This window comes from Clarias gariepinus, chromosome 7 (assembly GCF_024256425.1).
Source record: "Clarias gariepinus isolate MV-2021 ecotype Netherlands chromosome 7, CGAR_prim_01v2, whole genome shotgun sequence".
In the NCBI taxonomy this organism is placed as follows: Eukaryota; Metazoa; Chordata; class Actinopteri; order Siluriformes; family Clariidae; genus Clarias; species Clarias gariepinus.
In genome coordinates this window covers 30,150,906-30,176,717 of record NC_071106.1, presented here as the reverse complement: position 1 = coordinate 30,176,717, position 25,812 = coordinate 30,150,906, and the positions used below count along the sequence as shown (strand labels likewise).

General features: G+C 41.7%; 1 protein-coding gene across 2 annotated transcripts in view; it reads right to left on the bottom strand.

Annotated features, from left to right (window-relative positions):
* Window positions 1–3,057: 3,057 nt before the first annotated feature.
* pak1 (p21 protein (Cdc42/Rac)-activated kinase 1) overlaps window positions 3,058–25,812 on the bottom strand; it is a 50,913-nt gene continuing 28,158 nt past the window's right edge. For both annotated transcript variants that reach the window (XM_053500683.1, XM_053500684.1), the window contains exons 2-15: window positions 19,955–20,171; window positions 18,667–18,761; window positions 18,134–18,281; window positions 17,971–18,008; window positions 17,348–17,461; window positions 11,851–12,037; window positions 9,317–9,380; window positions 9,155–9,203; window positions 8,800–8,912; window positions 7,834–7,951; window positions 7,144–7,243; window positions 6,615–6,811; window positions 5,640–5,777; window positions 3,058–3,844 (exon numbers count right to left, since the gene is read on the bottom strand). In XM_053500683.1, coding sequence (XP_053356658.1) covers window positions 3,758–3,844; window positions 5,640–5,777; window positions 6,615–6,811; window positions 7,144–7,243; window positions 7,834–7,951; window positions 8,800–8,912; window positions 9,155–9,203; window positions 9,317–9,380; window positions 11,851–12,037; window positions 17,348–17,461; window positions 17,971–18,008; window positions 18,134–18,281; window positions 18,667–18,761; window positions 19,955–20,147 — 1,641 coding nt within the window. In that variant the 5' untranslated portion in view covers window positions 20,148–20,171 and the 3' untranslated portion in view covers window positions 3,058–3,757. The remainder of the gene's footprint in view (window positions 3,845–5,639; window positions 5,778–6,614; window positions 6,812–7,143; window positions 7,244–7,833; window positions 7,952–8,799; window positions 8,913–9,154; window positions 9,204–9,316; window positions 9,381–11,850; window positions 12,038–17,347; window positions 17,462–17,970; window positions 18,009–18,133; window positions 18,282–18,666; window positions 18,762–19,954; window positions 20,172–25,812) is intronic.

Genomic DNA, 25,812 nt, shown 5'->3' with positions numbered 1-25,812 from the left:
AAACGACCTTCTGTCTGCACCAGTCATAAAACCAAGAGCTCTCTGCACTGCGGATGTACACCAGATTGGATAGCGTTTAAATGACACACCAGCGAGCGTCCAGCATAGATGGATAGACGTCATTAAGAGTGCCATATTGTTCAAAAGCCTGGCAGCTCGCACACTGTGACTTTAAATCCTACACACTTGATGAGGTAAGCAATCTGCTGCTTTATGTAATGGACAATTGGCTCCTACAGAGCCCATTTAGGCTGATTCTGTACTTTCCTGCCACATTCAAGCCCTTGTAAATGCTTTGCTCAGAAGCTTCATAGTGAGAGGGTGCTGAAAATGAGATTAATTAAACATGTCACAGAAGAAGGGAACAAGAGCTTAGAATTTCAAAAGTACAATACGAATGAACAATGGTTTAAAAAAATCTTTTTTTTCCCTTTTGATTGCATTAGTACTTGGAATTAGCCAGTTTTTAGATACACCTGCTTAATATTTATGTTCATTTCCCATTTTATCAGGGGACCATAAATCAACCATAACGTTAAAACCACTAAGGAGTGGGGTGTATTGGGCAGCAAGTGACCAGTCGGCTTTGGATGTTGACGTGTTGAAAGCAGGAAAAATGGGTAAGCATAAGGTTCTGAGTGACTTTGATATGGGCCATACTGGGATCACTAGGTAACTGTGGGCAGAACATCTCCAAAACAACAGATCTTGTAGGGTGGCCCTGGTATGGATTGGTGAATACCTTCCAAAAGTTGTCCCACCAGTGAACCAATGACGTGGTCATGAACACCAAAGGCTCTCTAATGAAGTGAGGAGTGAAGTCTAGCCTGTGTGGTCCGATCACATAAAAGAGTTACTAAAACACAAATGGATAAAACGTTAATGCTGGCTCTGACAGAAAGGTTTCAAAACAAATAGCCCAGCATGAAAGTGCCTACAATGAGACCTTGGAGCAGTGGAAGGTGGCCTAGACTGACAAATCATGACTTCTTTTACATGTACATATACGGCATTTGGCAGACACCCTTATAGAGCGGCTTATATTTTGTCTCGTTATACATCTGAGCAGTTGAGGGTCGAGTGGCTTGCTCAAGGGTCCAACATTGGTGGTGCTGGGGTTTAAACCTGTACCTTCCAACCATAGTCCAACACCTTAACCACTCGAGCCTGTTTTTACATCATGAGGGATGGCCCAGTGGATGTACTGTATGTGGCCCTTCTACTGGGAAGATGACTTCTACCTTAACATAGCTGAAAACCAAGTACACCCCTTCATGGCAACAGTATTCCCTAATTGCGGCAGCCTTTTCCAGCAGGGTAAAGCCACCAACCACCTACCACACAGCAAAAAGAAAAGTTGTATCGCAGAAATGGTGTGAGGAACATAACATTGTTCAAAGTGTTGCCTCCAAATCCAGAGATATCTGGACTTTGGGAACGCCAGTCAACCTAATCTACATGTGTTTGAATTGTGGGTGGCAACTGCTAACCACTACAGCACCATGTCCCAACACACTGTAGTTAAAGTTAAAAACAGGGGTTTTGTACTATATTTATAAAAGTATAAGTGATTGTATTGAAATAAAAAAAAAAAATTAAATAGGATTAAGATTCAATTATTTTATTTTTCAAATATCTTTTGAATACAGGATACAGCGCCCTTGGAGCAGTCAGGGTTAAGGGCCTTGGTCAAGGGCTCAACAGTGGAGGCTTGGCACTTCTTGAGGGTGAACCCTAAACATTTTGATCAATACCCTAGATATACTGTTTGAGCCACCACTGAACTCCCTTCTTTGTCTGAATTACTGTTCCTTTATCAGGCCCAATTACATTTTGTCTTTCGCCGACTGTCTACCATTAAAGAACCGCGACATAATAGGGCACTGGTGGTAGGTGTTTCCCCTGCCATGCGGAAAGCCAGGGTTTGATTCCCACCAAATGCCCAAACCCCAGCCACTGGATGCAGTGCTGGTCACAAGCCTGGATAAAGTGGAAGGGTCGTGTCAGGAACAGCGTAACACCTGTGCCAAGTTGCTGTGCGGACTGGATAGTCCGCTGTGGCGACACTTTACCAGTTGTAGCTATAAAACCAACAACAAACAACTCTTTAGCGGGATAATGCACTCACTAAAGATAAATGAATGAATGGTAAACATGCCATAGTGCAACTTGCCATGCCCAATACACTCTAATGTTAATCTACATGGTACTTCTTAGCCCCACTGGCAAATAAAAATTTTGATGTGTCCTAAGAGATCCAGTCCAGCTGTGTGGCTGTAATTAAGAGCAAGAGGTTGAAGAGACCATGATTAGCCCTGAAGGAGAAAGATGTTGTTGCTCTTTTCCTTAGTTAGTCAAAATGACAGTAAAGAGTCATGGGGTTTCAGAGAGCTGGTGTATTCAAAAAAAAGGCTAGTTAGCACCTTTGTAAAATCTTTCAAGTGTGTTCAGCTGCCCTGTGACGCATCAGGAGCAGCCAAAAAGAAACAAAAAAAAAGTGCTCGATGATTCAAGTGATGGATTCATGTTTCTCTAAAAACCATTAAGGGATCGTTAATCTGAATTGGGAATTGACATCAAGACTAAGGAAAAAAAGATGATCTAATCTAAGGACAAATTAAAAGGAAAGCACTTGTGTACGTATTCCAAAACATAAACGTGCACACCTCTAAACCGTAAAAGCTATCAGAGCATGAGCATGGATCAAACCAAGCGAGTCAAGAAGATCTTGACATTAGCAAGTCGTTTGTGCAGTTTATTTCTTCTGCTTCAAATAAGAATCTTTGATCAAAAACGCCTTATAAACAGTTTATGGCTCAAAAAACAAAAAAAGACAAGAGAAAGAAGTTTTTCCATCAATCAACGTAATCCAAAGGTTCAGGCTGGACCAGCTGGACCGTCTTCGCCAAGTCGCCTTCCCTCCGCGTCACAGTTTAAGGCCAAAGAGTACATCAGCACTACGTAAAAAAAAAAGAACTTAAAACATTATTTAAGGTCATTAAAAAACAAAATCTAGCATATCACTATTAAGTCAGTGTTCATGACAAGACATGTTGCTACAGTTTTTGTTTTAATTTTGTCAATAAGAAATGTACATCCTGATTTCAAAGGGCAGAAGGACAGAGTAACACAAGTGAAAGGAAGTGACTAAAAAAGCATGAGGATGCGCTCTTCATGCACAGCATCCGTGTTTAAAGTTCATGTCAAGTTATCGTTTTCGCAGTTTCCTCCCGTGCGTGCATCAGCGGCGTTTTCGGGTTCCGTACCAGCGTCGTCGATGAGACGCAGCAGAGCAGCGGTCTACGACGTTTCATATTCCAACTTCCACTAATCAATTTATGTTGTTCACCTTCTCATGGATATACAAAACGTCATAAAAAAAAAACAGATTTTAAAAAAAAAAGGCCCATTTCAATCACTTCATCCCATTTGTAAAGTACCACGAACATACAAAGTGAAATAAAATCGATGAAAAGAAACTCATCTGTTCCTGTTAAATAAACAGCGTGGCTCCACTGTAGCATCCAGTGGATTCTTCATATACAGTGATGTCATTGTTCTGGCGAGCTATGAGAGCTCGTACACACACACACACACACACGTACACACACACACACATACACATCATGTCCCTGACATCAGAAACTCTACAGGTTCCTGCCCACTAAACAGTCAGGTAGGGGGCAATAGGGGTTGCCGTGCGGTTCGGGGTAGAAGAAGAAAGAAGACAGATGGCGCTGTGCTTGTTCGTGCTGAGCTAGCGGTTGTTCTTGGTGGCCTCTTTGGCTGCCAGGATCAGCGGCGTCAGGCTCGAGAGAGGCTTGGCCAACTTCAGGAACTGATGCTGAGGAGTGGAAACCAAGGCACACGTCACACATTGCAAGCTTAAAACATTCTTTCCAGTCACTCTCATGTGTAATCACTTACTACTACCCCTCCCCCCCTTCAGATCTGTTTGTGGTGTATGCAAAGGAAAATAAATGTCAAGACTGGACGCAAAAGGAACTCTAAAATAACAGCATTCTGTGCTCCGTTTCAGCTTAATGACCAATTGGTGAATTTATTCAATGCATTACCAGTGAAGAAGATGCATTGCTGAGTACTCGTTCCTTTATTTAAGGCTTTCTCTGTGTGTGCAAGCCTTGAGTCATATCGCTTCTGAGTTGTGTACTTTCAGTTCCCGAGTGTTCTACAGGGAACGCGTCCAGCTTGTTTCGAACAGATCGAACTATTCTAAATCAGCCCTGTGTGGGAGTGATGGGGAGGGAAAAGAGAAAAGAAATGTTCGACTGCAGCTTTGAGTGGAAGTTACAGAAGGGCTGAGTGTAGAAGTTTCTGGAACACCTTGTGCATCTCAAGCAAAAGGTTAAAGGAAAAACGTAATCATTGCGATATCCCTAGATTATGAACTGTTGTGCTTTTACGGTTTAAAACTCAATTTGTATTAAATATAGACGATCATTTATTAAATATATAGTTAATGCGAAACTAACATGATTCATGACATGTTTTAGTTGCTCATATGAGGGTCAGTCAAAAATTATCCGCACTCTGGCTGTAGAATGTTTTCATGAAGCACACATATATATTATAAATCTCCTTGTTTTTTTTTAATAAACTTTGTCCATGTCTGCCAACACACTATCGTATTCCCTCATGAAAAATGTTTTAGGTTGATCTGCGAGCCCTGAATGCACATCCGTCCTCACTTCCTCATCAGAAGTGAATTTTCATCCTCGTAGGGCTGCTTTCAGAGGGGCAAACTGGTGAAAGTCAGATGGAGCGAGATCAGAACCATAGGGAGGACACTTTAACACCTCCAAGTCAAGTTTTTGCAGAGTGTCGACAGTGTGGGCAGAAGTGTGCGGACGTCCATTGTCATGCAAGATCACAATGTCCTTGGACGGCAGTTTGATCAGAAGCTGATGGTTGACTGTTCGGACTTTGTCAGGCCCGTAGTGATGAATCCATGTCTCATAACCAGTAATGATTCTCTTTAAGCAACTTTTACCTTCCTTAGAGTATCGGTTCATATTTTGTTCGCAGATATGTAAACACTTTCTCCGTAAAGGCCATAAAGGCTTTGATAAACGACGGCACTTCAGTAGGTACACCCTCAGACCACGCAATATGAATCACTGCATGCAGCTCTTCTTTCGCGTAAATCACAAGTGGGGCATCTATTTTAGCTCGCACCGCAGTTACAAATGAACTGAAGTAACATGTTCACACCCGCACAGCGTGACTGGGGAGACAGCAGCTTTAAACTGCAAGCGCTGGTAGGACAGTGCAGCTAACAGAAGTTTTAATATAACTGGGTAATTGCGGATAATTTTTCAATCATCTTTGTACTTGATCAGACACAATGTTTAGTCTTTTTAAACCACAGATATACTCTAAAAAATCTGAAACCTACATAGCTAAGTCTTGTTCTATATCTAGTGTCATGAACCTTCCATATTGTTTCTCTTTGGTCACATTAAAGGCATTTACTGTAATAAAAATGCAACGGTGCCATCAGAGACAGGCCTTCAGGAGCACACACCGTCTTGACTATTGAGATGGTCCATATAAATAATGCTTAAATGTAGCAATGAAATGTATTCTCTCCTTGCATGCACGCACACACACAATCCTACCTGTAGAAGCTCTTTGGCGGAACCTCTTTTCTCCACATCCATCTCTAAACAGCGATTGAGGAAATCTCGGAAAACAGACGACAGCTTCTCAGGGTTCTGCAGCTCCGGAGTTCCATTAGTGGCAATGAGATACAGCGCCTACACAAAAACATCACTGTGTTCATTTGCATCAATTCCTGAAGGGGTAAATAAAAGCCACTGCATGGAAATGGTTCAGATCAGCAGGAAATAAATCATAATCACTGCACGCCGCCATGTAATGATACATCATTATTGTTCAGAGGAATAAAAATGGCACGTAGCCTAAAGCATATATACATACGAATCAGGGCATTTGCAATTAATTCTGAAATACGAGAAGTGTTCAAGTCAAACTGGGGCTTGTGATGAAGACTTAAGGCTTTAAGCACAGCATGGTAATGAGACTCTTAGCTGAAGTAAAATATCCGAATGTTGCAAGACCATGTGTCAGTAATTGACGATCCCGAGGTGGTTCAGCTGTGGTGGAGACCGCTGCAGTTGGGAACATTTTGTGGGTTTAACACCTGATCCTTGTAAATCAGCGCATAACTTGTCTCCAACTTGCAGAAGCAGCGCAAGAGGTGTTAATCCCACATCCCCTGCACAGTCCTGACCCCACTCCAAGCTATTTCAACAGGAGTTCCTGGGAGGCCAGAATTTCAGATGTGAAGTAGGCAGGACGATCATGGCTCCGGCGCACTGGGAAATCTATTTACCTTGTCGATATCCAAGCACTAGTGAACGCTGGGATAAGTGCATTAGCGCGACGGGATATACTGTATATAGAGAAATTCAGTTGGTTTTTACTCCTATAGCTGTTCTGTTATTCTGCACAATCAAAAGTCCCGGTCTGACTTGAATGCTCATAAACATCTCATAAAAAAACAACACTAATGCGTTAACCTATTAAAAGGAGAGTGTTAACAAGACTGTGTTAACATGACTGCTGCTTACCCTCAGAGGATTTTCATTGAGGTATGGTGGCTCTCCCTCAATCATCTCTATAGCCATGATGCCCAGGGACCAGATGTCGACTTTGGGACCGTAAGCCTTGCGGGTTACAACCTCTGGGGCCATCCAGTATGGGGTGCCGACCATGGTGCTGCGCTTACTCTGTTCGGGGGTGATTTGGGCGCAGAAGCCAAAATCGGCTGCGAGACAAAACACACACAAAAACATAGCAGTCAGAATCTGACAACGATGATATAAACTAAGGTTAACATACGTCAACTAGGAAATATGCTAAACTCTGCAGTGCTGTGGCACAATACCGTTTCATTCTTGGATGTGTCAGACTTTGGGAAAAAAATAAAAAATGTGACTACTGTGCCCTCTGCTGGTGTAAACTCGCAAACGCACACTGGAGTTGTGAGTTGGAGACCAGCAGATTGTTAAAAAACATCATTTATACTGTTGTAACCAGGAAGCATTCAAATAAAACACAAATCACGTTAACTGTTGAGAGACATTTAGGGGTACTAACTGAGTTTGACCGAGCCGTCCATTCCCAGTAGAATATTGTCGCTCTTGATGTCCCTGTGGATCACCTGGTTGGAGTGTAGGAACTCCAGGGCTTGAAGACACTATACACACACAATGGAAGAATTACTTTTCACTAGGCCCATTGGACCACATTAACACTACTTTACAACAGTTTCTTCACGTTGTCTGCAATATTATACTCTAGGAGCCTTGGACTAGATTAACACTTACAAACAAGAGATTTTTCCAGCTGTCTACACTATTTTACACTAGGCCCCTTGGACTACAATACAAATACTTAAAAAAAAATTAAGCTTCTACACTATTTCACACTAAGCACTTTAGACTACATAAACCCTTTTTTACAACTGTGTTTTTAAGCTGTCTTCACTACTTCACATTAGGCCCCTTGAATACATCAACACGACTGTACAATAGTTCCCCCCCCCCCCTTTGAGCCCCTTAGATTACATTAACACTACTTTACAAAATTGTTTTTAAACCATCTGCACTACTTTACACTAAGCCCCTGTAGGCTTTTACTCGGACCTTACTCTATTCTAACTTGGGCACAATTAAAACACCGCTTTACAATAGTGTTACACTTGTTCTTTCGAATGATGAAACTTTATGAGCACGACTTTATCTCTTACTTTAAAACTCCGCCAGTCATCAAACGTCTTTCACTCACCTCTCGGCACACAGCGGCGATCTGCGCCTCGTCCATGCACGTCTCCGTCACCACATCAGTCAGAGAGCCACCGGCCAAATACTCCATCACCACCCACAACTCGTCGCCAACCAGGTAACTATGGCAACGAGACAGCACCACAGCAACGCATTGCGTTACACAGAGCAGCTACAGCAACCACGCAGTGACAGCCCGAGGCAGTACATTAGTGCTGAGACAAATTGGTAGCCATAAAGAACAAGTCTATCCATCTACTCCCATGGGCAACATTACAGAGCAAGGAATGAGGCGGTATCTATAGAAACAGCCAAACCCTAGGGGTGTGCCATAGCTTATACTGTAAGCATCAGAGGCATAATACTGTCGCCATGGAGCCTTAACCACTCCCTTGTAGATCAGAGTGAGTATATACATGTCTTAAACAATGTTTGGAAATAATTCTGCATTGTTAAAAAATAATTTCTGCTCATTTCCCATTGAAAAGTGTGGAGAGGTACGCCCTGGACAGGGTGCCAATCTATCACAGGCTTACACACTATAGACAATTTTGCGATGCCTATTAGGGTAATCTGCATGTTCTTGAACTGTGGGAGGAAACCAGAGTATGCGAAGGAAACCCACCAAGCACAGGAAGAACATGCGAACTCCCCACACACACAGACCCAAGGTGGGAATCGGATCCTCGAGTCTGGAGGCGCAAGGACATAATGCTAACCACTATGCCACCGTGCTCCCTTATCATGTTTATTTAGTGTTTTTTTTTTTTGTATTTATCTTATTTATCATTGATTTCTGGGCTACTGATCATTTAGTCATAATACTGAAACGTAAAAAAAAACTTTATAAAAAGAATTATATATATATAAAATTAGATATTTATAAATTAACACTAATCTGAAACTAAATTCTCATCATCCTTTTGACTCAGAAGACATCCGTCTGCATTTCTGACCATCATGATCTCACCTGTCCAGGTAATTAACTATGTTGGGATTCTTGTTTTCCCTCATGACCAAGATCTCATTAATGATGAGCTCCTTCTTGGGCTGCTGCTGCAAATTCATCTGCTTGATGGCAACCTGAAAGTAAGGCGAGATAAAAGAAATCCTTTAAAGAAAACTCCCAACAAACTAAGCATTCACACAGCCTATTGGTCTTCTCTCTTTCTCTCTTGCTCTTTCCCCCTTTCCCGCCCTTTCATTCTATCCTCCAGCCCAAAAAAAAAGTGGCCTTTGACTAAAATCTTTTATTTGATGTAATCCCACACATCAATAGCTACTGAAAGACACATTGTTCTGCACCTCTGAGGTTCTCCTTTTACCTCTTGTCCTGTGGCGATGTCTATTGCTGTGTAGACCGTTCCAGATGCCCTGAGATCACAAACAGAGAGAATGGTTAAGAGTTTTTCCTTTTTATTAAAAAAGAAGGTGTTTTTGTAAAAATCTTGCCACTGTTGATGCTACAAATGTGAAAGAAGACTCACCCTTGGCCAATCTTCTCGAATCGTGTGTACTTCTTCTTTGGATCACCCACACTAACTATACTCCCTAAACACAGAAGCAGACACAACACAGACATTTCGTTAAAAACATTACATCATAGATAGTAAAAAGTATTCTCTATATATTTACAGTTTATACAGTATTATAATGCCAGTTGACATGGCATTGGATGGGATTTGTTTTTCCTGTTTAGAAAATGTATTCATCTCAGCCCTGAATTCAGTCATCAAGTATCAAGGGATATTTGATGACCCAGATGTCATTAAGTATAAAGTATCAATTAATTAGCTATTGAATTTTGCCTTGGATAACTGAATTCATTTCAGTATTAACAAACTATATGTAATGTCATTGTAACAAATGTATCAATCTGTTCATTGCTTAAAGTTGATGAGCAAAAATAAAATCGCAGCATGTTTATAAATATGATGGCCGTTCAAGTCAGACCCCTGAGAGATGGTGGGACCGACCAAGCAGTGCTGGAGGATAAAGAAGAACTATTGACTAGAGCCGAGAGGTAGGTGGGTGCTGGGCCGTTTCTGGTTTTGTAGGTGTTCATCAGGGTTTAGAATTTGATGCGGGCAGCTATAGAAAGCCGGTGCAGAGAGCGGAGAAGTGCGAGTGCGAAGAACAACAAGACGTGCAACTGCGTTCTGGATCAGCTGCAGAGGATGAATGGTGGACAGAGGAAGACCAGCCAGGAGTGAGCTGCAGTAGTCCAGTCTTGAAATAACAAGGGACTGAAACGCAATAATGCACTTATCTAAATGTCCCACTTCTGCTTGGATACCAACAAGGTATAAAGTTTTTCTTAGTATGCCGTAGCTTTGATCCGACTGCCTGCTTCTTGTCCGAAACGCTGGCCTTCCAGGAACTCCTTTAATGGCCCAAACATGTCAGTTCCTGTAATTTGCAAGTTTTGAGTACAGTTCACACAGACAGCACCGGCGTCTCTTCTGAAAGTTGGTGACAAGTTCTTTGTTCATATTCAAGTATAAGGAGTTCCACTCGCTGGATTCTCATGGGAACGAGTGCAGTGGGCTCTGAGCCATCTCGGCCTGGATGATCATTCACGGACGCACGGCCTTCCTTAAATTGTTTGCACCATTCAACTGTTTTACTGTGGCAAAGAATCTCATCTCATACTGTGCTTAAAGTCTTGGGTAAATGTCAGACCATTTTACATGTTTATTTTATTAAAGTGCTTTTTTTTCTTATTATTTTACCCATTAGTTCAGGCTTGCCAACTTAAAGAATTATTGCCTAGTATATTTCCAGCCTTTGCGTGTTTTCCTCCAGGGAGTAGAAATAAAGCTTGGTCCATCAACATGTTACATATTACAGACCATCCAATGGTACAGATCATAAAAGATGGGAATGATATATATACACATCATTCCCATCTTTAATGATCTATGGTCAATTATTCTCATGGTGGATTCATGGGACCTGTTTCTCTTCTCTTAGAATCCAAACAACTATCTCATATACCCTCAAAATGTCAGTGAGACAGCCTCATGCTATTGTGTTTCTATACTGAACTATACTGAAGAGAAAAACAAGACACTAAAATGTGAAGAAGAAAAATCCCATGTGAAACAGTGGCGGACAAGAAAGAAAGGGGAAAAAAGTGACAAAAAGGACAGAGGCTGTGGACAGAATGCTTTGGGAAGAGCAGAGGATATAGTTTATGATGCCAGGGTGTTCGGTTAGGGAGGCCACACAGGGAACACACTCACACATACACTAGGAGTGTTAAATAATTCATTGGACAAGCCTGGCAACCGTGGACCAGGGGACAGTTTGGCAGTTAGGGTTGGCTAAAATAAGTTCGAAAGAGAAAAGACGCACTGGAGAAGTAACTGGTTCTGATGCAGCACTTCTTTCTTACCAGCAGAGGGCGATCTGCGCGCATCTGAAACATGAGTGTTTAATAGAATACAGACTCTTACAGACTCATGGAGCAAAAATATTCAAGTTACTCATTCAGGAAGTGCTAGTCATTATGCTATCAGGTCAAACAAAGAGTAAAAAGTGACTAAGAGTTCAATCAGATTAAAAATAATTTTAGCTGCATTACTTGCTAGTTAGGCCTCAAAACTGAGTCTGTGGAAAGAAATCTGAAATTCAGTTCAGGCGTAGTTAGTTTTGGTGTGTTTGGTACTGTAACGAAGACCCAAGGTCAATTAAGCTAAAAGAGTAATAAAAGTCTAAAGCTAATGTTTAAACATTGTCTTTGATCTTTACAGCTTTGATTAGCTATCTTTAGGCAAGTGTCGTTCATAGTTTAAAATTCCGAGCTACGTAATGCTACGTCACAGATGACTCATTTTAACTTGATAGCTTGCTTCAATTATTACACATTACATCATAATGTGAGAATGTGAATATATGCGCTTATGTTTTTTCTTTCATATGAATGCAACCAGAAAGTGAGTGGCCGATTCTGTCTCTAGAGTTAGAACGCGTTTCTGGTGGCCTGAGAACCGTAAAATACATGGTATGTAAATCTTACTCAGTTTCTCCAGAATCTCCTCGTCGGACATCTTTTTCTTGCGGTTCTTGTCGACGGTGCGCGTCGTGGTAGAGGAGGCGGCTGGAGCGGCGCTGCCCCCCTCAGCAGGCGGAGGGGAGACTGGAGACTGGGGTGCATCTTTGGCTGGGGCGGGAGGCAGGGGCTCAATTACTGAGCGGGTATAAATCTGTGGAGAAGCAGCGAAAAGCTTCAGGGGAGGCACTGCTGAGATACACGTTCATTTATTTATTCATCGAATTCTCAACAAGAACAAAAAAGAGACTGGGGGCAAGCTTTCGCTTGCGATGGTGTCGGGAAAATCTGACTTAATGTCATTAAGAGAAATATTTACAGCTAGGCATAAATGGGATGAATTATTTAAAATGGATGAGAGTAAAAAGGGTAAAATTTTCAGTGGCAGGAAAGAGACATTCAAGCATACGAAGCAAAACATGGTTGAGGGATCTAAAGAACTGCTGGGCATTCTGGGAAAGAGGTGGTTGACTGACCCGGAAAGGGGTACGCGAGACTGCTGAAGCAGGGTGCGCAGGATCTAAGACAATAAAAAAGGCAGGAGACGGCCTCGCTAATTTTGCATAAGGCTGCATTCAGCAGAACCTGATTTGTTCTTTGATGTTCTCTAAGAAGAAGAAAAAAATACACTAAGAGGGAAGTCAGGTGCAGGCAGATTTTAATGTACTGTGGCACCATGGCGCCGAGTGAACGAGCAAGCGAGAGAGAGAGAGAGAGAGAGAGACAGTGAGAGAAGGAGAGATTTCTCTCTTATACACTCCCACTTCTGCTGCTAGCAAACAAACTAACACAAACACTCCAAAACAGAGGAAGGATTCTGTGGTCCAAGTGTTGAGGAGCAACGCTATTTATCCTTAATCTCAGAACAAAGGCCTGTGTGTTGGGTCTAAATTAAATGCCGGCGTGGCGTTCCCCGTCTCTGACTCCAGCAGGAGATGAGTAGAGCATCAGCATACTCATTATTCCAACTGCTGAGAAAGCATGCAGCTTGACGGCTTTAATCCATTTACAAGGGCGTCCTGGGCGTAGGAGCAACCCAAGCTTTACTCAGCACTGTAAATGAGGCTAAACTAAATCGGGGCCCTATAAAGCAAACAGTTAGTGGCACCACAGGTCATAAATGATGGGGAACTAGAAAGAAAAAAAAAGAAGAAAAAGATTTATATAGAAGATGACTCTATAGGAAGGAAAAATAAATAAATAAAAATCAGGAACATTTTGAAACAGACTTAACAAGGTGTTAAAAACTGACTGGAATCTCAATGGTTTCTGTTCTACCCCATCCCAAAGGTGCGCTGTTGAAGTCAGAACTCTATGGAGGCCATGAGACCAATTTGAGTCAACATGGGCTTAGTGCACAATCATGCAAGATGTCAGAGCTTGGCTTTTGAACAATGCTGGATTAGTATTAAGAGGTTGAGTGTGCCAAGAAAACATTTCCCACACCAGACCACGCCATCACCCCCCACATCCTAAACCATTGTCACTAAGCAGGTTGGGTCATTGGATTCATGCATCTTAAGTTTGGAGCAAAACATGAGATTAATTAGTCCGGGCAACAACTATTCAACATTCTGTTTTTTTTTTTTCTCCTGTGAACAGAAGACCCCATCTCCACAGTGCTCCATGCTGCCCTGACTCACCTGGACAACCCTTACCCATATGCCAGGATGTGGTTGGTCTAATTTAGCTCAGCTATTCAATACGGTCAGCCCTTCCAACCAGGTTTTGAAGCTGAAACAGCTTGGCATCTGCACACCACTCTGTAACCTGACCCATGACTTCCTTACAAACAGACCACGGTCTGTTCGACTGGACAACCTTACCCTCAGCACTGGACTTCCTTAGGGATGAGTATCGTCCCCTTGCTTGTACTCCCTTTTCACTCACCTACCTGCTTATGCCTCCAACAGCATTACCAAGTTGGCAGATGACGCCATGGTGATAAGCCTGATCAGAGGCAACAATGGGATGCTTTACAGGGAGGAGATCCCTCACTCAGTGGTATGGTGTGAGGACAATAACCTGGAACTCATCACCATTGAGTTCTCCCATCTCCCTTCAGCCAGGAGTTACAGACAGCTCAGAGCCCAGACAGACTGAATACGACAATCAAAAATCCAGGCTGATTATGACACGTTAAACATTATACAGTATACATCCACTACATATACACCTTTGCACCATCCATAATTTATCACTGCACTACTGTATATTCCACCCATACTTATTATGCACATACTGTACTATAGAAATATATATACACACATACCTATATCACACACACATATACGTACAGTATATTCTGATTAAGGATCTTATCTTCTTGCCGTGTCTTTACCACTGCATAATCAATGTTGTATGGTATTTAACCATATATATCCTTTTTTTAAATCCCTACTGCACCTTCTGTTCACAAGACACTCACATTCCTGCACATATGGACTCAAACTTATTTCACTGCATTTGTTATTTCATGTAAATAGGCCAATTATGCGCTTCTGCTTAGATGCTAACTGCATTTTATTGTCTTTATATAGGTACTTTGCACATATTTGAATCTAATCTAATCTAAACTCTCTTAGCAACAAGGCTGTTCTGCCTAGGGAAGTCTCTAAGGAACGTCTCACACTGGTTCAATAATGCCACACAGACTTATCGACGTGCTTCAGTGTGACAGTACTCTATAAAAAATACTTCACTCCAATGCTAAACACAGCAACGTTATGCAGATGGATACTCAAGACATTTTGCAATGGATAGCATTTCAAAGCTAGACCTTACGCACATGATAACAGGTCTGATTGTGCAAAAATCTGAACAGCCTAATTGTGACCTGACGACATGCTCTACCAATGGAACGCCAAAAAATGGAACGGAAACACCCTCAATCGCTGACCAAGAAGTCAACCATCAGGTGGAAAATTCATGGCCCCCTGAAGGACGAAGATTCACTACTGATGAAGAAATGAAGTCAACGGTGCATCCGTGGCTCGCAGATAAGCCTAAAACATTTTCTAATGAGGAAATATGAAAGCTTGTTGACAGATAGACCAAATGTACTGAAAAAGCAAGGAGATTAATAACGTATTTGGTTTTTAATTAAATCAATTTTACAGCCAGAGCGCAGATAATTTTAGGTCCTAATTAAAAACAGTTTAATTCCAATTGATCGTTGTTAGATACGCATACACATGCAAGCTCTGTGTCTCTAAAAGCTGAAACGTGATGGAAATTTCAACACAATATGAAGATTAATAGTGGGATCATCATTCTGCAACTGCTCAGACAAAAGTCAGAGCAGTAACACATTGAAGTGCAAGCTAAGTAGATCAATAACAAATCCAGACACCACCTGCCGAGAGCAAATAAAAATAAAACCCCTATTGAATAATTTGCCATTTAGGGCATGTGTGTGTGTGTGCGCATGTGTGTGTGGGTTCAGACTTCAGCAGCTCATCCATCTTGTGTGTTGTGGTTTATAGTCAGGTTTAATGAGGCTGAACTCGATTCCACGTTCACTTCAGTGCTGTCAGACACAGCAGCTCCGTTTGGCCTCTTTAGAGTGTAAACTCAAGCTTTCGCTAATTTTGCTCAGAGACATCAAGTGAACAAGCCGAGATTTCTCCCTGTCTCCCACGTTCACTCGTTCTGTCTCCTTCCTTTACTCCATCCTTCTGCCAAGTGAGGAGCTTTAAAGCAGGTACATGCTCATATACTGAACTGCCCAATTTCTTCATAATAAAGTTCTCTACTCAAACTAGTCACCTCTTTAAGTCCATCCTAGAGTGCACTCTATCTCTCTAGTGTTTACCCACCTCCTCCTGTCCATCCTTCAGTACCTGCCTTCTGTTCATCCTACACTCACTTCCTTTAGTCCATTTTGTAAAACACCTCCCTTTGTCCATCCTTTCCTCACCTCCCTCTGTCCATCCTTCCCTCACTTCCCTCTGTCCATCCTTTCCTCACTTCATTCAGTCCATCCTTTCCTCACCTCCCTCTGTCTATCCTCTTCTCACCTCCCTGTGTCCATCCTTTCCTCACTTCCCTCTGTCCATCCTTCCCTCACTTCCCTCTGTCCATCCTTTCCTCACTTCATTCAGTCCATCCTTTCCTCACCTCCCTCTGTCCATCCTCTTCTCACCTCCCTCTGTCCATCCTTTCCTCACTTCCCTCTGTCCATCCTTTCCTCACGTCCCACTGTCCATCCTTTCCTCACTTCATTCAGTCCATCCTTTCCTCACCTCCCTCTGTTCATCCTTTCCTCACCTCCCTCTGTCCATCCTTTCCTCACTTCCCTCTGTCCATCCTTTCCTCACTTCATTCAGTCCATCCTTTCCTCACCTCCCTCTGTCCATCCTTTCCTCACCTCCCTCTGTCCATCCTTTCCTCACTTCCCTCTGTCCATCCTTTCCTCACGTCCCACTGTCTATCCTTTCCTCACCTCCCTCTGTCCATCATTTCCTCACCTGCCTCCGTCCATCCTTTCCTCACTTCCCTCTGTCCATCCTTTCCTCACTTCATTCAGTCCATCCTTTCCTCACCTCCCTCTGTCCATCCTTTCCTCACCGCCTTCTGTCCATCCTTTCCTCACCTCCCTCTGTCCATCCTTTCCTCACCGCCTTCTGTCCATCCTTTCCTCACCTCCCTCTGTCCATCCTTTCCTCACCTCCCTCTGTCCATCCTTTCCTCACCTCATTCAGTCCATTTTATAAAATACCCACTTTTGTCCATTTTGTAAAACACCTGATCTCAGTCCATTTTTTAAATCACCTTCTTCTGTGCATCCTTTCCTCATGTCCCTCTGTCCATCCTTTCCTCACCTCCTTCTGCCCATCCTCTCCTTACTTCCTTCTGCGCATCCTTTTCTCACCCTTTTCTGCCCATCATTTACTCACCTCCTTCTGTCCATTCTTGAGTGCATTCTTTCTCTCTATCACTGACACACTCCCTTCTATCCATTCTACCTCCTTTTCCCTCTCCTTTACTCCTCTCCTTCTCTCGATCCTCCGCTCTCCATTTTCTCTCACCTCCATCTGTCCCTTACACCCCACTATCTCCTCTTTACTCCATTCCTTTTTTTCACTCAATGCCATCCTACACTGCCCTTCTACCCTTTAAATGCTTTAAATATCATTTCATAATTCCGTCGCTATGGAGACAAAAAAAAACACTCTGGCATTTTCACAGAACAAAAATAAACCTGAAACTACACGAATCGGTTTCTCGATTACTCTGCTTGAAGACACAGAGTGCTCATTATAAAGCTTACTCATCCAGTGCTACCTGAGCCACAAGCACGAGAGAAAAAAAACGAGAAAGGGAAAGAGAATTAGAGTAGGCAGAGTGGAACAAACATAGAAAGTAAAAGAAAGGACGGAGCAAGACGAGTGATGGAAATGCCACGAGGATTAAAGCGCAAACAAAGCCTGAAACTCGAATCTTGCGTGCAAGCCCAACTCACGGATTTGGTGTGTTCGGGTCGAGGGGCGATCACGGGTGGCGGCGTGGCCTCGTCCTCATCGTCGTCCTCGGACACGGTTGCCACGGCAGGGGTCTCGGATACAGCTTTGGAGTTCTGCGGACGCAAAATCAGGCGCACACACAAAAGGCTTGAATAACACATTTACTCGAGAGCTAGCCATTAGAAAATAACACTACTGTAAACAGTCAGGAATTCCATTTTAGGAACACCGCTACAGCCTTGAGGCACAGCAACACAAAGCTATCCCATCATGCATTTTCTCTAAAGCAGAGTCAACATGGCACCCGAAACTGCAGCGTCAGCGAGGTCTGGAAAGAAAAAGCCGCCGATTCACAGAGCGGAGTGAGTCTGGGTTCAAAAAACAAAATAAAGTCCTGACGCCGAGACGGCCCGACCTCAATCCGATGGAAAACATGGGCACGAATTTAAAACATTATTGTGAAAAAGTGCACGAGAGTCAGGCACACAGATGGATATCTTTCTGTCTTCAGTGGATGAGTGTACAGTATACAAGCGGCCACTGGGACTGATTTTCTATCTAAGCTCTGACAAACGCACACACACACACACACACACACACAGACTGTCACTTAAAGACTTACCGGAACATTGGAGGAGCTGTAACTGTCCAAGGTTTTATCTGCGGAGGAAAAATTAGACAAGTAAGAAACCCCTAACCTAAAGAGCCTAACCCTGTCTGTAAATGTGCCGTGTGTGTTCCGTGATGCGTGTGTTCATGTTGGCTGCACAAAATCAACCTCTTACCAGTGAAGCTCATGTACTTCTGGCTGTTAACCGTCTCTTTGGAGTCGTAGAACTTGAGCACGTCCAGGACAGCCTGGGGGTTCTTCTTCTGCTCCAGCTTAGTGATGTTTGACGTCTGGAGCAGCCGAGCCCACTGCTCTGGCATACCCTTAACACACACACACACACACGGGAGAATAAATCAATCTAGCTATATCTGTAAGTGCAGGAAGAATTAGGTATACAGTTTACCTTCTTATTAATCATAAACTTTGCTAGTCGAGCACTGGGGATAGGAAAGTACGGCAATTTGTCACGCAAATACTGTAAATCTTACCGAAAAAGAAACTAAGAAGGTGGATCTGAAAGCTGGATAGTGTACTGACTTCTAATGACACCTTGTGACGCACAACAGTGCAGCTTTGTCCCCGAAGCTTTTTTTTTTTTTTTTTTTTTAACAAGACACGTAGTAAAGACTAAACGGAGCGATTAAACCTCAAACGCTATGTGGCAGCTGTAGTCAATATGCAAGGACACAGCGTGTGAGCACTTACAGTGAACTCCCCAGTGACGGCGTCGAAGCCCACGTGGATGGTGTGCTCAAAGTCTGACGGCAGAGAAATCTCTGGACGCTCCTTCTTCTTATTGGCTGAGGAAAGAAGAGTACACGCAACAGCAGGCTTTGAGGAATCTGTTCTCATTTAAGGAGTCGGTTCTAGTGAAAATGGCACGTTCGCATCTTATCCTGAACAGCAACACATGAGCTCAGCCGTGGCTTAAAAAAAGACCGGCGGGGTTTGTGTAAAAATAACATAAATCATCCTGTTAGTCATCATCACTCTTACATCACTACCAATTTTTAAGACATGTAGTAAAAAGACGCTGTCAGAAAAGGCTTTTTTCTTTTTTGTTTTTTGCTTTAATGGATTATTTGCATTTTGATACAGGTGCATGTCTGTGAACTGCGGATTGATCGAAAGTTTCACCATCATTACAGAAAAAATTCTTTCATGTTATGGATGCTGCGATATTTGGGCCCCGTTCTTACCATGCACATAGTTGATAGGGAAGGTGGTCCTCCAGAACCGGAATTAAGAACCACTGTGGTTCAGATTGCAAAAGAAGCAGCCAATCAGATTTAACCTGCCTCCAGTGTCCAATTGGTTTTCGTTCTGTGACTCATTTGATTTCTTTATTTATTTAGTTTTGATGATGTGGACACAGGCTTTTTCCTCTTTACTATGGTTCAAAGGAAAGAGGTACTAACCTTTTTCCTTTGAACAACAGTGAATGGAAAAAAGGCTGCGTCCACATCATCAAAAAAAGAATCAATCATCATGCCTTATATCGCCATTAATCTTATGTAAAAAAAAAGAAGGTATTAAACATTGAATATTTTACTATTATTTTAGGATTTTAATTACTTTAGATTTTAAATGTTTTAATTTAAGACTATGTAAAACTAAATAAAATTTCATTCCACGTCTCCCTTTTTTTTTCCGCAGATCAGATCATAAGCAGCTGCTATGTGCCGGACAGCGTGTAGAGGTTATGTAAGGTTAAATGTTAACTGTTAACTACCGGGAAGCTAATTAACAGAGCTAATTAACAGAGCAGGCATACTGAAAGGTGAGACATTCTCCGCTCGTGACTTTGCACTGATTATCCTGCTACTCCTAGTCTGCGAAAGTGGTGACAGAATAAGCCATTAATCGTAAGTTATTCATTTAATAATGTTACCAGAATCCTAAAAGATGTATTATGTCGTCCTCTAATGCAGAAATTATTTAACTCTTCTACAACCACGGACATCTCTGTCTAGTCCTCCATCTCTAGACTCACTTTTATCTCCTCCTCCAGTCAGGATGGAGCGGATGGAGCGGTCCTTGCGCTTCTTGTCCTCCGGATTGGGCGGTAGAGGTTTAGAGGTGTGGTTCATCGTGATCGGCTCTTTGATGCTTGATCCCATCAGAGTGCTGGTGTTTCTCATGGGCGGTGCGGGCGGCTTGTCCTCCACTTCTCCGTTATCGGACATCACGCAGCGCAGGAGCAGCTAGCTCTGGGGGGGGAAAAAAGGTACTCGTAGTTATTTAAGGGTAACAGTAAAATAAAAGTACAAAAAACAAGTTGGCATGAACAAAAACGAATGAGAGGGAAAGCGAAAGAGTTCAAGACATCCCAATATATCTTCTTTGTGGAATTGGTATTGATTTGATTTTGTATTTTTCTTCAGGGTCTATATTGTACGTTATGTTTTTCCCATCGATAATGTTACACACCATGCACATGGCCACATGGCTTATTTCAAGTGCCATTCAAGTCAAACCGGGATTTGTGATGAATTTTAAGTTAAGCCTTTATTTGTCACATATACATAACTACACAATGGAATTCTTTTTCATATCGCAGCCTAACTGGGGTCAGAGCACAGGGTCAGCCATAATACAGCGCCCCTGGAGCAGATAGGATTGAGGGCCATAGTTGGCAACCTGGTGGAGCCCACGGAGCGACCCCATTTCGACATGTTTGGGCCATTAAAGGAGTTCCTGGGAGGCCAGTGTTTCAGATGAGGAGCAGACATTCCGAACATGGTTCTGGCATCCTGGGAAATCTTTCTACCTTGATGATATGCAAGCACTGGTGAAATGCTGGGATGAGTGCATTAGTGTAGCAGGGGATTGTATAGAGAAATAAAATGAATAGCGATGTTCTGATAATACAGACATCAGCATGTCTGTGTCATGCTTCCATCACCTGTTAGCTACATAACCCTTGCCGCACGATGAAATAAGAAAACATCTACACGTCTCACCAATTATACGTTCACAAAAAAGGGTCCGAGAAGCGTCCTGTAAACATGGCCATGTTGAAGAATCCCTCTTACAGCTCTTATCCAACACGTTCAAACATCATGTTTAAAGCCAACTCACAATTCCATCTTTACACACCAGTGCATTAACCATCCAGGCAACACAAGCATCTATTTATAGGTGTGTCGACTGTAGCTCTAGCAGGAACAGCTTGCAATGTACCTGTGAGCTCACTGCTAGACTCCACCTGATGTGTGCGCTCGAGTGTGTATCTTATTTATTGCAACCTCAACACAAAAAGTAAACTCTGCTTTTTTTTCTTACCTTAGTCACATTTCTCACAAGTCTGACTCAACGGTAGATACAGCCATGACTAAGAACAGGCTACTTGTGATCCATCAAAGAAAAAACTCCAATGGGGATAAACACACTGTGTACACACACACACACACACAGCCTTCTCTCATTCAATCTTTCACACACTTACCTCCTGTGAGTTCGAACACAACATTATGTAATACACCGTCTTATTTTTGGCTCTGTGTTCCTTAGTCATGGAACAAGGAATCTGTTACAGCAAACACACAGAAGTGAGATATATACTGTAGAGGAGATGCTTAGAGCCAATACATGACTTACATAAACCTCAGACTGCAAGTAATGCGGTTTGCGAGTGGTCCGCAAGACAAGCAAAGATTTTTAATACATTTTTACTTGGAAAACAAACAAGTCTTGGTTTATGAGTACCGTGTATCATGTGTCACGCATGCGCTTCTTGTTTTGATGCCAAACGTCACGTGATAACAACTAAGCCAACGTTTTTTCTCTCTTACGCTGCGGAATTGTGGGTAATCGTCTCCCCTGCTGGATCTTAGTGCGCGTCTCTCACTGGTATAATCAATATCCGTACACGCATGTACTGTTTACTATAACACTGTGACCACATGTGTGCGTGTAAAACATCTTTTATTTTGTGTTTGTAAGCGTGTGAGTACAGCACGTGTGTACTGTTTCTTATAACACACTGCTCTGTCGCAATTTTTTTCAAAGATAAAGTGCAGGTTCGTTTGTTTGTTTTACCTTACAGCAGTGATTTCGTTAGTGTGCACTCACGTGAGTGTCATTAACAAAGTTCCTTACTAATTTTTCGTTAATGTGTGTGTTTGTGTGAAATTCAAATAAGAGAGGAGAAAGGTGATAAGGGGGAGACTGATTCCTATATATATATATATATATATATATATATAACAGGTCTTTAAGGGTCAGAAATCTGGCTGATAAGCAAGTGATCAAATACTTACTTTTCATCCATCCATGCTGCCCATTCATCATTAATTCACCTATCCATTCATTATCTTTCTTTGGCCATCCATCAATCCATTTATCTTATTTCTCTGCCTATCCATCAATCCATTTTATCCATCAATCTTTCTTCTCTGGCTTTCCATCTTTTCTGTCAACTTTAATTCCATCCATCTTTCATCTCTGACCATCCATCCATTCTGTCCATTCATTTATTACTTTATCTATTCATCTTTTTTGGCTTCTCTGCCTATCCATGCATCTGTTCTATCCATTCACTTATCCATCCATTCATTCATGCATCTATCTGGTCATCTTCCTTCCCTGGCTTTCCAACTATACTTTCTTTCCATCAATTTTTTCTTCTTTGACTATCCATCCATCTTTTATCTCTACCTTTCCATCCATCCATGAGGCACATTCATTCATTACTTCACCTATCCATCCATCATCTTTTTTTGGCCATCCATCCATCCATTTATCTTTCTTCTCTGCCTATCCATCCATCTACTTTGTCTTCCTTTTCTTTCTTTCCATCTATTCTGCCAATTTTACTTCCATTCATCCTTCCTCTCTGGCTATCAATCAGTCTATTCTGTAAATTCATTTATCCATTTATTCATTCTGTACATCTTTCATTATTTTATCCATCCATTCATCCATCCTTTTTATCCGTCCATCTTTCTTCTTCGGCAATACATCAATCTATTTAGTTAATTCATTGAATACGACTGATCTATTCTGTCTATCCATCCATCTATCTAATTACTGTCAAACCACCCATACACAAATCAAACTATCCATCCACCCTACCTATCCATCCATCTACTGTATGTATTTTATGGATCCATCCATCCATCTACTCTCTTTTACCCAACTAGCCATTTACTCCATCTATCCACCTCCCCAGTCTTATTTAACCAATCTAAACTCCACCCATCCATCCCTCTACCCATCTTCTGATCTTTTCTGTCTATCCATCCATCTGTTTACTGTGTATTTATCCATATACTGAAATGAGCCATCCATCCCCTCTATCAATCTATCCATCTACTCTATGTATATATCCATCTATTCTCTCCAAGGATACATCCAACCTTCTTCTTCATCTACCCACGTAGCCATTCACTGTCTATCCATCCACAACCTTAGACTAATCCATCCAATCTTAAATAGAAGGATCATCCATCCTTCCAAACATCTTCTACTCCATCAATTCATCCATCCACATAATAAAAGTATGCAGAGAAGTGTTATTACTACTGTAACCATCCAGTTCTGCTGATAAGCCATGACATCATGACCCACAAGAATGGACCCTTTTACATTTCTCTAAATCAACTCGTTATGATTGTAATTAATAAAAAATACCAGTGTTCTGAATGTAACAAAATCACATATGCAATAAAAGCTCTGTCCTTACCTTATCATGTAATTCGGCTGTATTCAATTTGAAATAAAAAAATATTAGATACAGTACAGGAAGCTCCTCTGGTGTATGTGAGTGGTGAGTGTGAGTGACTGTGAGTGTGTGTGTGTGATGTTTTTGTGTGGGGTTTTCTTGAGCCCCCCCTCGTGTGATGTCACAAGTGTCCAGGCGGGTTCGGCTTGTTGCCGTCTGACAGATTGAGTCACATAAATAAAGTAAAGTGATGACACACACACTCTCTCACACACAGGCGCTAACACACACAAGCTAATCAATAGAAAACTAACAACATAACATTTTTTAAGTGTTTTATTGCTCTTGTACTTAATTCGCACACACACACATAAGTACGTATATACACACGTATATATATATATACATTTACATTTACATTTAGTCATTTGGCAGACGCTCTTATCCAGAGCGACTTACATTTTTTTTTATCTCATTATACATCTGAGCAGTTGAGGGTTAAGGGCCTTGCTCAAGGGCCCAACAGTGGCAACTTGGTGGTTGTGGGGTTTGAACCTGGGATCTTCCGAACCGCAGTCCAATGCCTTAACCACTGAGCTACCCCTGGCCCTTATACTTCTCGACAGACCTGTTTAAAGGATGTGTATAAAACTAAACTGTTAAAAATCATGCTTTTTAACAGTTTAGTTTTATACACATCCTTTAAACAGGTCTGTCGAGAAGTCATTCACTCCCTTACAACACTCTTTTTTTCCTCTCTCTTAAAAGGTAATAAAATGAAAAACACACCATATCATGTTACAGATGGGCCGGAAAGAACAAAGTCCTCTGTCCTGGGGATTCCTGAGATGGTAAAATATTGCGCTTTACAAAACGCTGACTCATGAATCCCGATAAAGTAATCAGGAAACGTCCCCATATTAATGGTTATACATGCATAAACCTGTATACATTTGAAAAACTACCCATTATCGCTAGCTATAAAAGAGGGAAAACTTCTAACATATTGTTTTTTCCATTTCACCATTTCTCTGACGAGTTACCTCAGATCACCTAAAGTGGGTCTAATAATACTAAAGCTTGTAATACCCCCTGATGACCTGTGTTTAATACACCACTGCAGTTCCTATGTAAATGAGGCATTACTGAGGCACACCTCAAGAGCTAAGCAACAAGCTGGGGGAGGGGGGATCTTCTTATATGAGGTCACAATAGAGGAACATAACGAATTTGTTTAGTCAAGCCCACGCCAACACAACAAAAGAATATTAATGAATATATCATGAACGATAGAAATAATTTTTGGACTCAATTCAAACTTTTTACCTTAATGTCACACAGATCCGATCTGATGTTTTTCAAAACTGATCTAAATCACCTTCATATGTGACAATAGATCAGATACATATGCAATACGTGGTCATGTGACTTGAATGAGAACGGTCACACCGTCTTTTCTGCCTCTTCGCATGCATTGGGTCAACAGTCAGCGTGGGGAATCCACATCATTGCTAGCAATAGCTTCTAAAGCAGCTAAAGCGCGATGTCTTGCTTTCTTCCTTTCTCTGGATCAATAAATGCATCCGGCTAACCTCTTTCCGCCCTCCCGAGCAATATCCCAAGTGTATTTTGCTAAAGTTGCATCCGTTGTTTGAAATGAACAAGTGGAGTCGCATGAACTCATGCCGCGTTTCAACACAGATGGCATGAGCTAAGATGTATCGGTGTGCACATGCGTGCGGTCTCAGAGGACAGATGTGTCCACTTTATAGTCAGGTAAAAGTCACTTGTTATGATTATAATGAAAATTCATGAAACACAAATCAGATCTGACCAAAAAAAATTCGAATTAAGCAATGTGGCTTGTAACGCAAACTTAAACATTCTGCTTGAGTGATGCTAGCTAAAGGGTTTGGAATAAATGCATGTGTATTTTTTGCTTTAAATTGTATAACCAGATATTAGACAATCTGAGTAGTTCTTATACGGTATTGAATATTATATAATACAGATGCAACCGTCATATATGGATATCATTTTAAAATGCATTACTGAGCGAATTAACTAAGATAAACAAAGCAACACCCAATCATACGTGATGCATAATTTCATGGGTAGCTTAAAATAAAAATATATATATATTTTACATGCTTCCAACATAAAAAAAATAAAAAAAAAAAAATCTG